The following is a 14,687-nucleotide window of genomic DNA, read 5'->3' as shown; positions in this document are numbered from 1 at the left end:
TTTTTCCCGTCAGTGTATTCTATAGGTTTAGCAGCCAGTATTACTTATAGTCCCGGGTTTTTCGCAGACAATGTGGTTATCTATGAGAAAGTTTTACCTCATTAAAAAATGTAGCAATATCCAGTAAAAATTGACAAAATATTAGTCTGGTGCAATTAGACTAGATATTAAAGTCGTGCACTTTACGAAACGTAAAAGCTTTCGCTAGACAATTAATGATCACAACTAGAGTTAAGCTGAACTATCATAAAAGCTTAGTTGTGGGAAAAAAATTGCTTCGATTTATCTGTAGGGTACCGGGAAACAGTTCGTCTGCAGATGATTTTCAAAAAAATCTATTACAGCTCACAGTGGAATATCATGTGGTATCCATATCATGTCGGACTAACAGAAGATATATAAAGTAGGACCAAATTCTGAAGAAATTCTTACATAGGAATCACTCTATGAAATCTTAGAAAATTCCAAGAATCAGCTACGAAGGCGGAACCTATGAATATTTTCCAGCTGCATGCGCACTGATCCCGTTGATACACCAAATAAAAAAAAGTGGACTATAAAGAGCATGCAATGGGAAGAAACCTTAACACGTGGTATCTTTGCGACACAATTTACAGTAATTCACAGAAAGTATATGCAGATGTAGACTTCGACCGACTTCTTGTACGTTTTGGCTGTCTGTCCCTGTAGACACGACATTACAAGATTCAGAAAGAAATGAATAGTTTAGAATGTTATTTCTAATGCCAAAATCCACCTACCACTCTCACAGAGAATTGATGAGTCATATATATCAAGATAATATTACTCCCTAAGGAACGACTAAGTCTACGGTTAACTGCATTAAACTGCGTAGCTAATACCTCTTAAAATCCTTTGAAAGTCTGTAGCTTTGTTTAATATCAGACATTTACACTTATTTAATTCCACTTGATTTCACTTACTTTTTGGTGTGTGAATACTGCTATTGAAACCACAGGCGTAATACAACCTTTTACAAGTTCGATTTATGTACAGTGAAATTGAAAAGTAATTTTATTTTTAATAAACCAAACTGCAGGCAACATGAAAGTGTTGATTAGCCGTCTAACTTATCGTCTAATTAACGGTAAATCAGTTTTCCTGTCATGTTTCTGTATTATTCCGAAACAGATACAAAATCAAGCTGAAATAATATTTAAGTTTCCTTTTCGCACATGACCTGAAAACAGATATCCTTACAATTTTCTCCATGCACTAACACTTGGAGCTATAATTATATGGCAACTGCAGGGCTGGCTGATAAAAACTGTAATGTACGACATCAGTTAACTATGCTTCTGTGGACAGGATATTCTTAATCACGAAAGATTAGTGCAAAATGAGCAATAATTGAACAACTAAAATACTGGTGCACAAGTAAGAAGATAACTAAGACGTATACCTGTATTCTGATGTCATGTTCTCTGGTAAGCGTAAGCGAAAATCTTTCCATGTCTGAGCAAAAAATATGTCAGCCGCATACGTCTGAAACACACAGTATGTAAGTGCTTCAAAGTCAGTAAAAATATTTGCGTCATAGAAAGATGTGAAGTATGTATACAAAAGAAATTTCTTAATTACCATTGCATTTTCGTCAATGGAATCCAGACCCATGACTGTAACGTGAAAATAAACGACTGTTGGGCTTCCATCCTTCTTCGGTGGTCGCATTTTATCGTACAGTTTCGGATCTTCTGGGAGAATGTCGTTAAATGTGAGGCTTGTTGACATTCTGAAAAATTAGGACACATTTATTCAAGCATTCTTCTAACTGTGGTATCATAACAAACAGTAATTTTCGTAGGCACAGGAAATTTGGAATTGCTTAAGGAAATTAGGATAATCAGTGCTAAAAAGCTTAATTGTAATTATAGACTCTTTTCAGGGAATCACAGACCATGAGATTTAATTTACATTACATTATATGAGATCACCACACAGCCGGTCATATCATCTATATAACATATAACACATTTTCTTCTTAAATATCCTACTTTATATCACATTTTTTTCACTAGATTCAGTTGGAGATAGATGGACGTAAATCGTATGTACGCTATTTAAAGAATTCATCCTGCCAAGCTCTGGAGCAATTCAGGGAAACAACGAAGAACCCAGAGAAGAAGAGCTGACGAGCATATGAACAGTGATCCTCTCAAATGTGGGAAAAAGGAAGATTATGGTTTCATATCTCGTCGAAGATGACGTAAGTAGAGACGGGGCTCCGTGGGTGAGCATGCGAGAGACTATTCAGTCGAATGTCGTCTTCCAGAATGCATTGCTGAGCATCATACAGGACGGACGCCTAGTATGACTCTATGGAGCAGCATTAGGTGCCACAGTTAGTGGCGGTTGGAAATTGTAGAACCCGAAATGGTTTCCTTCTTTCAATGTATTCTTAGAACGTTTCAAGGAGGTACAGTCATGGAAATAAATATTCATACAGCAGGTGGTGACAAACTACGATGGTGTGTTGGGATAGTAAATCACCCACAGCGCCTTACGAATAAGTACGATGATGTAGCGTCAGATAACCATGTTCTTGGTGATGAAGCTTCCCGTATGCCATGAATCTATTCTGGGAGAATAAAATATGTTACACTCCGCACGGCCTACGACAGGGCAAAATGTATTCATACAGTGGACTACTTTCAACCAAACAAACGGCTGACGCAGTCCCGGAGTGCATGCCACACTTGTGCAGTCGTGTGGCGGCCGTGAAGCAACAGCACGTCGGACTTGGGTGCCGTGGAACAGCAGAATGGGCTGCAAGGGGAAGGAAACGACCATTGAGGAACGAAACATCGTTGTCGCCTAATATGTTCAACACAAGTCGTATGCCGAAATTGCGAACATCATAGGACGAAGCTGAGCGACTGTGCAATCTATTATTAAGCGATATAAGGACAGACATGTAGTAATAAACAGTGAACGACACGGTCGTCCACACAATCTTACAACAAGAGAGACCAGAATGCTACTAAGAATCATCAAGAAAAACCTGAAAACGACAGCGTCGGCACTATCTGCATATGTGCATGACCACTTCCGAAAGGACAACACTCCAAGGGCAGTTCGTACCATTCTCAATCGTTCGGGCTACAGCGCCAGGGTCCCGAGACGAAAGCCCTACATCAGCAAAAAGAACAGGAATTGGCGGATGGAATTCGCGAAACAGCATGTATCCAAGACAGCAGACTTCTGCGATACTGTGTTGTTTAGTGATGAAAGCAAATTTAATATCATGCACAATGGTGGCAGGATCTTGGTCTGGAGAAGACCGAATACATACCTCGACCGAAACAACATTCAACCCACGGTGAAACACGGAGGTGGTGGAGTGATGGTATGTCAGCCTACGGTGTCGGAAAATTAGTGTTTGTGGAAGGTACCATGGACAGATTTGTGTATATGAACATTCTCAAACAGAACTTGCAACAGAGTGTTGACGCCTTGGGTCTTCCTAGAAATTATTACTTCTAACAGGACAATGATCCCAAACATATGGCCCAAATTGTCCGCATGTGGTTGCTCTACAACACTCCACACACTCTTAAAACACCAGCTCAGAGTCCGGACCTGAATCCCATCGAACACTTGTGGATGGAGCTGGAAATGCGAGTGAGAAAACACGACACCCGTACTAAGGCCTCTTTGAAAGAGGCTCTCCTTCGAGAATGGGAACGTATCACGTTGGAAACTACAAGGAAATTGTTCCATTTCATGCCACGGATGTTGCGAGAAGTAATACATCGGAAGGGTATGCATACGAAGTATTAACCATGTTCTGGCTTTGTTAGAAGTGTCATTTTCTGTTGGTGTATGAATACTTAATTCCCAGCGCAGTAGAGAACTTGGCAGACGCTTTTGTATTTTGCTTTGTAAAGGCTTATTCATTCTCGTTCTATATAGTAGCATAGCTGCATTGGCGACTGGCCAATGTGTATAGTGCATATCCAATTAGTGTTTCTGGTTTCGGCTTGTCACTAAATGCAGTTTACTTTTCCACGCTCTAGTGTATGAATACTTATTTCCATTACTGTATGTTCCGTCTATGCAACTATGTTAGTCCATTATGGGTGGTCCTGACAACACTGGAAATCGTAAGTAACACGAAACGATAATTTCATCTCACGAAATTCGTTGTTTCTAATCTGAAAAAACAGGAGAATAACATGACAATATGTAACGTAGTAGCATACTGTAACTACTACACAACACTGAAGATGCTTTATAAATAAAATAAGCGAAAGGCGTATGACAAAAAACAAACTGCTTTTCATTTAGTTGCATAGAGAACCGATAGAGGTACTCAAAGTATCCTCCGCCACACACCGTCAGTTGGCTTGCGGAGTATGGGTGTAGATGTAGACGGAACATATCCCCATGAATTTTGGAGCAACTAAGGAACGACGGAAAACGGAAAAAATGACGATTTTGGAACGTTATTCCCACAAAACAATGTTCGGCCAGACGCTTCACAAATGGTTCCAAAGCTTTTATTTTGAATCAGAGGTGTCACATGTGATCAAATCCGGTCTCGCAATTCACCAGCGATTTTGCATGCTGAGCACCTTTGGCATATCACCAGCGTACGTCTTGCGACGTCCGTTCAGTAGCTAACAGCTGAAGTAACGACTTTGATAGAAGCTACGTGGGAAATCGGTTTCCAGGAAGATAGTCAAAGGTGCCTAGAGTCAATGTCACAGAGTGCTAAGATTCTTAACACAGTGAGTGGTAGTTTCATTAAATATTGTTTTTGGACATGGATTACGGTATTATTCCTCTATAGCAGTGACCGTCAAACGTTTTTGCGCAAGAGCCAGTACTGAAATTATGGGGCCGCAACTCGGGCCGCACATGTACCATTATTATTACTAATTGGTAACCGACATAAATAAGTATGTTATGGCTCCCTAGTACGTCCCGGCCGCCGTCCCACAAATACCAATAGTCAAAGGTTGCACTTCTTGTCGACTGTTTTCTGTCTCAGACTGCTGCCACCCTCAGCGACCGTGAAGTTTTGAAACTGTTGACGAAGAGTTGTGTTGTCTGTGTGAGCGGACGATTAATTGATTTAATAACATTAACTGTACTTATGTTTAAGTGCATTTTGCAATATGAGACCCGATCACAGATGTTTACTAAATGTTTTGAACATCGTTTTTCTTCCAAAAATTGAGTTATATTACAACAACCTTAATTTAAATTCGTATTTTTTGCTACAGAAATGTAGCTCATTTGAAGATGATGGTCTACATAATGCGCATCCACGAATCCATGTCACATCCGTGGCAAAATTTATACCATAACAGATGACCAGTATGAGTCGTGGGTTATCAGGATTGGAAGACAAACAATTAAACATTCCCCCTCCCACATCCTCTAAGCCCGCTGTGGCCGCGTTACCTACCCCTCTGCCCCTGAAGTAAGAGGCCGACTTTACTTACATCACGGCCGAATTCACCAGCGTCAATTCAAATTCAGCGCATTTTCAAAATATTACTGTCTCTGTACGTATTTTTGTTTCTTACTGAGAGGGCAGCTACACAGATATATATTCCACATCTCCTTCTAAACCACTGGACCTATTCCAATCAAACCTGCTGCACATATCAATTACAGTCTGGAGATCATCACTGTGAGGATAAGAATCACCTACCTACCAAAGTGGTGGGGTGAAAATGCAGTGTAGCCCACGAGGTGCGAATACCCACGTTTTAGTCATCCTGTGTACAGGGTGTTACAAAAAGGCACGGCCAAACCTTCAGGAAACATTCCTCACACGCAAAGAAAGAAAATATGTTATGTGGACATGTGTCCGGAAACGCTTTCTTTCCGTGTTAGAGCTCATTTTATTACTTCTCTTCAAATCACATTAATCATGGAATGGAAACACACAGCAACAGAACGTACCAGCGTGACTTCAAACACTTTGTTACAGGAAATGTTCAAAATATCCTCCGTTAGCGAGGATACGTGCATCCACCCTGCGTCGCATGGAATCCCTGCTCATGCAGCCCCGGAGAATGGCGTATTATATCACAGCCGCCCACAATACGAGCACGAAGAGTCTCTATATTTGGTACCGGGGTTGCGTAGACAAGAGCTTCCAAATGCGCCCATAGATGATAGTCAAGAGGGTTTAGGTCAGGAGAGCGTGGAGGCCACGGAATTAGTCCGCCTCTACCAATCCATCGGTCACCGAATCTGTTGTTGAGAAGCGTACGAACACTTCGACTGAAATGTGCAGGAGCTCCATCGTGCATGAACCACATGTTGTATCGTACTTGTAAAGGCACGTGTTCTAGCAGCACAAGTAGAGTATCCCGTATGAAATCATGATAACGTGCTCCATTGAGCGTAGGTGGAAGAACATGGGGCCTAATCAAGACATCACCAACAATGCCGGCCCAAACGTTCACAGAAAATCTGTGTTGATTGCGTGATTGCACATTTGCGTGCGGATTCTCGTCAGCCCACACATGTTGATTGTGAAAATTTACAATTTGATCACGTTGTCCAGTACATACTGACGAAACTAAAATGAGCTCTAACATGGAAATTAAGCGTTTCCGGACACATGTCCACATAACATCTTTTCTTTATTTGTGTGTGAGGAATGTTTCCTGAAAGTTTGGCCGTACCTTTTTGTAACACCCTGTATAGGGATGAGATCAGTTACAAAGATGCAACAAACTTTGCACGTAATTTCAAGCCTTTAAGAAAATTTTTCTCGCTGGCATCCTCCAGAAAATGATGAAAGGAAAAAATGTTTTCGTTTACTACATTTTTCTTGTTCATACAGTAAGATTACAACATGAAGCATGACACCTTGATTTATTACTTCTTTGCTGCTACCTCTATTCACAACACATTATTCATACAGTATTCACATATACCACTGAATGTACCAGAAAAACTATATCAGTCTACGACATATAGTTCAGGAAATACGATGTCATTAACACTGAGATGCGTGGAAAACTGCAGCATCATTCAAGATGTTTATATTTATTACTTCGTTGCTACTAACTTTATTCGCGACACCTTTCACAGACAATATACATATCTGTCACTGAATCTGCCTACAAAATTATATCTTTGCACGCCACGTAGTTCAGGAGATATGACCTCAAATACTGAGATGCGTGTAAAACGCCGATCATGCATGACTTAATGCTTTATTGCGTCTTTACTACTATTTCTATTCACACACATTTCGCACAAAGTATCTAATTACATCACTGAATGAACCTAAAAATCATGTTATTGTATGGTACATAGTTCAGAAAATACAACGTGATAAAATTTGAGCTGTGTGGAAACGAAGAGCAGGGTGAATTTCGGTAGAGATACAGATGAAATATGTGTACAAATACATGTGAAATATATTAAATATATGTGAAATATATTTGACGTGAGCTTACGCAGCCAAAGCCATGGGTAAAAATCTCATCCTAAACCCCTGCCCGAGCGGTTCTAGGCGCTTCAGTTTGGAACCGCGTGACCGCTACGGTCGCAGGTTCAAATCCTGCCTCGGGCATGGATGTGCATGATGTCCTTAGGTTAGTTAGATTTAAGTATTTCTAAGTTCTAGGGGACTGATGACCTCAGATGTTAAGTCCCATAGGGCTCAGAGCCAAACCCCTGCAAAAATTTAAACCAAATTTGGTACACACATTAATTACAATGTTGTCGTTGTTGTTGTGGTCTTCAGTCATGAGACTGGTTTGATGCAGCTCTCCATGCTACTCTATCCTGTACAAGTTTCTTCATCTCCCAGTACCTACTGCAGCCTACATCCTTCTGCATCTGCTTAGTGTACTCATCTCTTGGTCTCCCTCTACGATTTTTACCCTCCACGCTACCTTCCAGCACTAAATTGGTGATTCCTTGATGACTCAGAACATGTCCTACCAACCGATCCCTTCTTCTAGTCAAGTTGTGCCACAAACTCTTCTTCTCCCCAAATCTATTCAATACCTCCTCATTAGTTATGTGATCTACCCATCTCATCTTCAGCATTCTTCTGTAGCACCACATTTCGAAAGCTTCTATTCTCTTCTTGTCTAAACTATTTATCGTCCACGTTTCACTTCCATACATGGCTACACTCCATACTAACACTTTCAGAAACGACTTCCTAACACTTAAATCAATACTCGATGTTAACAAATATCTCTTCTTCAGAAAGGCTTTCCTTGCCATTGCCAGTCTACATTTTATATCCTCTCTACTTCGACCATCATCAGTTATTTTGCTTCCCAAATAGCAAAAGTCCTTCACTACTTTAAGTATCTCATTTCCTAATCTAATTCCTTCAGGATAACCTGATTTAAATCGACTACATTCCATTATCCTCGTTTTGCTTTTGTTGATGGTCATCTAATACCCTCCTTTCAAGCCACTGTCCATTCTGTTCAACTGCTCTTCCATGTCCTTTACTGTCTCTGACAGAATTACAATGTCATCGGCGAACCTCAAAGTTTTTATTGCTTCTCCATGAAGAGAAATACTGTGGGGATAAGAACCACCAGCGTCCTATTAGTGTGAGCGTGATAACGTGGAGAGAGAAGGAGGAGGAGGAGATCGACAGACAGCGAGGGGGAAGGAGATGGGCACAGATAGGTGGAGGACGAGATGGATAACGGAACGGGGGGATGGACAGAGTGAGGGGAGAGGAGAAGATGCAAAGGAAAGTGGAGGAGAGGGGGGAGAAGGAGATGGACAGAGAGATGGGGAGAAGGGACAGAGAGAGGGGGAGGAGGAGATGGGTGGAAAAAAGAAAGCAGGGGAGATGTTGAGGGAGGGGGGAGGAGGAGATGGACAGAGAGATGGGGAGAATGGACAGAGAAAGGGGGAGGAGGAGATGGGTGGAAAAAAGAAAGCAGGGGAGATGTTGAGGGAGAGGGGAGGAGGATATGGACAGAGAGAGGGGGAGGAGGATAGATGGACAAATACAGGGTGGAGGAGATGATGGGATTGGAGGGGGAGAGGAGGAGATGGTCAGAAGGCGAAGCAGATGACGGACAGAGGGGTATGGAGATTGTACAGGGTCAAGGATTTGAGGGACGGAGAGACCGGAAAGAAAGAGATGAACTAGTAGAAGAGTGGAGTAAATACATATCCAGGCAACGCCGGGTACTAATCTAGTATTACGAGAAAATACTGCTGAGAACCGCAGGCCCCACGAATACTTGATTCGAGCCGTGGGCTGTCCGAGGGCCGCAGTTTGACAACCACTACTGCGAATTGTTAACCGGCAACATTGAAAGGGTACCTGTGGAGAAGCCAGACTCAGCAAGATCGCCGATTCCCTGCGAGACGGTAGCTACCCCCATCATGATTATCCTTACCCTATCACGGTAGATAACATCCCTCCCTTCCTCACAAACCTTATGATTTCCACTGGGGGTGCGAACCCTTAAACCAGAAGCTGCACGGGAGGGAAATCGTCAGGCGTGGACATCTGGAGCTCATAAACAAGCACCCGATCTTCACGGACGAGGACTGGAAATACATGACTGAGGAAGCAGTCAAGTATATCCGGACGCAGACGCCGCCAGTGGACTACTCCCGCCTGAAGAAAATAGAATTCGGGCAGCCAGGAAGCAGTAAGAAGAGGAAAATCAAGAAGCCGCAGGAATCAGCCGGCAGATAAGCTGCTGCATCCACAGAAACCAGAGGACAGACCAACACGCCAAGAAAAACCATTCCAAACCGAGAGGACTTCAGGAGGAACCGCTCAAAACAGCTTAAATCCGCTACCTCGGGCCAAGGCAGGCCCGTCATTATAGTGAGTGAGTAACATATGGTTTTTGAATAGCAGCAGCAACCTTTTATGTAGTCCGAATGATTCCTCTGGCTATGTCAATTGGTAGAATTACGGTAGTATTCGTGGCATTGGTAGGGAAAGAAACATAAGTGAATGTGTGAGAGAGAAACTGGGGGCCGACGACTTCTCATTGTTTTTTGTTTGTTCGCTTTGCGCATAATTGTAGCCGCACAGCGTTCAGTGTTAGTCGGTTGCTTATTTTATTTCCTTACAAATATACATTGCATTTAACAAGTAATAAAAGTTAATTCATCGGTTAACTTCTGCGGTTTGATGTAACCAAAGCAATATCTTTTGACGCAAGTACAGTATACATACACAAACATAAAATAATCTATATAGTTAGTGTTGTTATTTTGTACTCGACCATCATGACCAAAGGCTAGAGTTTCCAAAATAGTTCAAATGGCTCTAAGCACTATGGTACTTAACATCTGGGGTCATCAGTCCCCTAGACTTAGAACAACTTAAACTTAACTAACTAAGGACATCACACACAACCATGCCCGACGCAGGATTCGAACCTGCACCCATAGCAGCAGCGCAGTTCCGGACTGAAGGGCCTAGAGCCACTCGGCCACAGCGGCCGGCGCTAGAGTTTCCTGTTATCATTGATAAGTGTGAAAGTTGTTTATGAGTAGCAGAAACATGTTTTAGATAAGCTCGACGAAGTATTGAAGCGACGTTTGATATGCTTTGGTTTTGCGGTTTTCTTTAATTTAAACTTTTTTTTTAGGATACTGCGTTTTCTAACACTACATGATAAATCTGTAATTTTTTTACTACAACAGCCCTCTGTTTCACGTCACATATCAACAATACTCGAATAAAACTTGAGTTAAACATTGACAGATTCCACTTTCCTATAAATACCGTTTATTCTTAAGTAACAGATAAGAGGATGAGTATGTAGAACAAAAATGTTCCTATGGTTACACACCCCGATCTTAACTCACCCACGCTACTACGAAAACTACCGTAGTATATGCTTACTTACAACAGTGTATGGTATACTGCGGCTGTTTTACAGCTCTAGGGAAAATACAGCTGATGTAGAATGAATGTCGAAAAGTCGTGGGAAGGTATTGTGATACGAGTCGGTTGTGGGCTGATGAAGGCTATGCAGTGCCTTTGCCTTCCTACAGTCCTGGTAGACGTGGGTTTCTGAGGCCTTGCCGTGTGGCTCGCAGAGACGACGCGACATCCTTCATCAAAAATTTTTGGTCATCCTGTAGGGTGGTTTACATGTTTCGTAACACCGTCTCTGCAATGCTGAAAATCCACGCTACACACGGCTGACCTCAGAAACCCTAATTACTGTGTAATCTCCGATACGGTATGAACCATCGATTACCAGTCCACGTTCAAAGTTTGTGAACTCGCGAGGTGCGGCCTTGTTCACTGCGCAAATGTCTGCAATAGACTGCTCAGATATGTTTGAACTCGCGCCATGCACAACATCTTTTCGCAAATTTCGGGCGTCTCATACGGGACAACCTTTTTCCTGACTTTTGGCCTCTTAGTTTATTTCCCGAAGTGATGCAACTCATCCGTATGGTTTAACGATGCTGACATCAACCTGTGTGTAATATTCCGCCGGTAAAATAGTCCCCGATGGGGACTACTCAGGAAGATTTTGTCATCAGAGAAAACAAATATGGTGCTCTACAGAACTGACAGCGAACTCTTTGATCCCTTATCGTATAGATAGCTTGAAAAGGGAAATGGATAATGTGAAGTTTGGTATTTTTGGAATCACTGAAATGCGGTGGCAGGATTTTTGGTCTCGTGAGTAAAGGGTTATCAACACAAAATTAAATAAGGGTTATGTAGAGGCAGGTCTAATGATGAACGGGAAAATGGGAACGAGGAGGGTAAACCACAATGAACGGCATGGTGAGCGGATCACCGCAGACAAGATAAACACAAAGCCACAACCCATCTCAGTATTAGAAGTACGAATGATAGTCAGAAGATTTCAGTTATCAGCTCAAAAAAATAAAGTTAGGCAATTAATGTTTTGTCTGTTTGCAGATACATGTACGCAGTCCTTGTTCACACTGAAAACGGTACGTGACAATATTGCTGCACGCCGCTAGACGAGTAGCTACTCTATCTGCGCCGGCCGCGATGGTCTGGTGATTCTAGGCGCTCAGTCCGGAACCGCGCGACTGCTACGGTCGCAGGTTCTGCAAACAGACAAAAATTGGCCTTACCGTTCAGTGCCCTATAACACCACTCGTATCACAAATTAATTACGGAACTCTATTTTTTCGAAGTGATAATTAAACCTTTATGGTCACTTCTCATAGACATGCCTAGTAGTTCCGCAGCTGCCGCTGCTGATGATCAGACTGAAAAAAAGTGTGATGTAATGAAGGAAGTTACTCAGTGTATTAAGGGAGATAAAAATTTAAATATGATGACGGGCTGGAACTCGATAGTAGGAAAAAAGAACGTAAAATACTAGGTGAGTGTGGACTGCAAAAAATGATTGAAAGGCGCTTGGTAGAAGTTTGCACAGAGCATAGCTTTATCATTGCAAAAAATTGGTTTCAGATAATTATGACGTAAGGTTGTATGCGTGGAAGGCACCTGGGAACACAGGCAGGTTTCAGAGAGTTTGTACAGGGTGTTTCAAAATTCTAGGTGTTATAGAGAGGACGTAATGGGGAAGGTTAAGGAATTCATGTTTGGAAATGTGCGATTTGTACGTAACACGTTTGAAGGTCCGATCACTTTCAAATCTCCTGCTTCATGGCACACACGGTGCGGAGACAATGAGCTGTGACGTGTGCTCTACAGACAGCCATGGTATGGGCAATGTTGCGAGTATTTGTTCTCGTTTACGTGACGAGGGACGACCTCTTCAAAGTCGAAGGTGCTGCTCGTCCTTGGAGTCAGTCAACCTTCCTGACTGCGAAAGTGCCAGTTTCTCGTAGCCGTTATTGTAGTCGAACGTAAATGGTACGTGATGTCACAATTACAACACGGACTGACGGTGGTGCCATCTTCTCTGTTTAGTGGGCGTACCGCGAAGCGGTAATCCAAACGGCACATTTCTGGGCATGGAGTCATAGCAACACCTTATCTACTAAGTCCCCTGTACAACCTCTAGAAGCTTGTAATAAGAGTTCTGAAGTACACTGTACAATGGTAAGACAAAAATTTATAGGCCATGTTTTAAATATGTCAAACTTCTGCAGGAGGAGATATGGACTCTTACCATAATTTGCTAGTTGCGAAACTGGAGAAACGCAGGATATTAAGGAGATGGGAGAGGGGCAAGTTGAAACACCGAGAAGATGTTGAGAGTTTCAAAGAGAGCAGCTTTACGCAACAACTGACAGAAATAGAGAAAATAAATACATCAGAAGACAAAAGGTTAGCTCTGATAGATCAAATAGTGAAGACAGTAAAGTATCAAACAGGCTCAAAGACAAGTCATAATTTGAATTTCTGGATAACACAGGAGATATTAAATTTAACTGACGAAAGGAATAAATTTAAAAATACAGCACATGAAGCAGGCGAAAAGAAACACAGACGTATAAATAATGAATCTGACACAAGACGTAAATTGGACAACAGGAGAGGACAAAGTTGAAATGTGAAGCTATAGTAACAAGCAGGTCTGTAGCAATGATGGACGTCAAGCATAAGAAAACTAAGTAGATCAGTGTGTCTCCTGTATTTATTGTTATTTAAATGAAGGAAGTATTACAAGCAACATAAACTACAGTCTAAGGAACACACACACACACACACACACACAAAGACAGACAAACGGCGCAGCACGAAGGAATTATCCAAATGGGACGGAAATCGGTAGATCTGATGTACATGTTCAGACGATCAAATCATTACAGTTTCAACAATTTCAGAAAAATTGGATGGTTTATTTGAGATAAAGAGCCCCACAAACTGAGCAAGTCAATAAAGTGTTGGTCCACCTCTGGCCCTTCTGCAACTAGTTATTCGACTTGGCATTGATTGACAGACTTATTGGATGTTCTCCTGAGGGATATCGTTGCAAATCCTGTCCAACTGACGCATTAGATAGTAAAACCCCAAGTTGCTTATAGGGCCTTGTCCATAATGCTCCGAACGTTCTCATTTGGAGAGAGATCCGGAAGCTTGCTGGCCAAGGTAGGGTTTGGCAAGTATGAAGACGAACAGTGGCTTGACGTGAAGGGAAACAAAACGGGGCGTAGAATATCGTCGATGTACCGCTATGCTGTAAGGATGCCGAGGATGATAATCCAAGAGTTCCTGCTATGAAATGAAATGGCAAAAATGGTTCAAATGGCTCTGAGCACTATGGGACTTAACTTCTAAGGTCATCAGTCCCCTAGAACTTAGAACTACTTAAACCTAACTAACCTAAAGACGTCACACACATCCATGGCCGAGGCAGAATTAGAACCTGCGACCGTAGTGGGTCGCGCGGTTTCCGACTGTAGCGCCTAGAACCGCTCGGCCACCCCGTCCGGCAATGAAATGGCACCCAATCGGGCCTTATGGCGGGCAACAGTCAGGTTGGTATCCCACTGCGGCTATTAATTGGTTCCTTTTTCCGCCCCCCCCCCCAACCGACTCAGATGATCCAGCTGCTGAACAGTTCAAAGAATACTAAGTCTCATTTCAAATAGGTGCCCCACTCATACAATTATAGTTGGTGGTGACCTCAATCTAGCCAGACTGAATAGTATAACACCCAAACCCACCAAAAATAAATGCAAAATACATCTATTTAAATACGCAGATAAAAATTACTTGGCGCCTTCCTAAGAGACGGTTTCCTCTCCTTACAGTTTCAATATGTAAG

The 14,687-nt window shown here is 42.2% G+C and overlaps 1 protein-coding gene across 5 annotated transcripts in view; it reads right to left on the bottom strand.

Moving 5' to 3' along the window:
- LOC126299573 (glycine receptor subunit alpha-3) overlaps nucleotides 1-14,687 on the bottom strand; it is a 386,589-nt gene that overhangs the window by 140,513 nt on the left and 231,389 nt on the right. For all 5 annotated transcript variants that reach the window (XM_049991580.1, XM_049991579.1, XM_049991581.1 and 2 more), the window contains 2 exons: nucleotides 1,603-1,753; nucleotides 1,424-1,506 (listed from right to left, as the gene is read on the bottom strand). In XM_049991580.1, coding sequence (XP_049847537.1) covers nucleotides 1,424-1,506; nucleotides 1,603-1,753 — 234 coding nt within the window. The remainder of the gene's footprint in view (nucleotides 1-1,423; nucleotides 1,507-1,602; nucleotides 1,754-14,687) is intronic.

The sequence above is a fragment of the Schistocerca gregaria genome, chromosome X (assembly GCF_023897955.1).
Source record: "Schistocerca gregaria isolate iqSchGreg1 chromosome X, iqSchGreg1.2, whole genome shotgun sequence".
NCBI classification, from domain to species: domain Eukaryota; kingdom Metazoa; phylum Arthropoda; class Insecta; order Orthoptera; family Acrididae; genus Schistocerca; species Schistocerca gregaria.
Note: the sequence above shows the minus strand (reverse complement) of the source record. Positions and strands in the feature narration are given on the sequence as shown.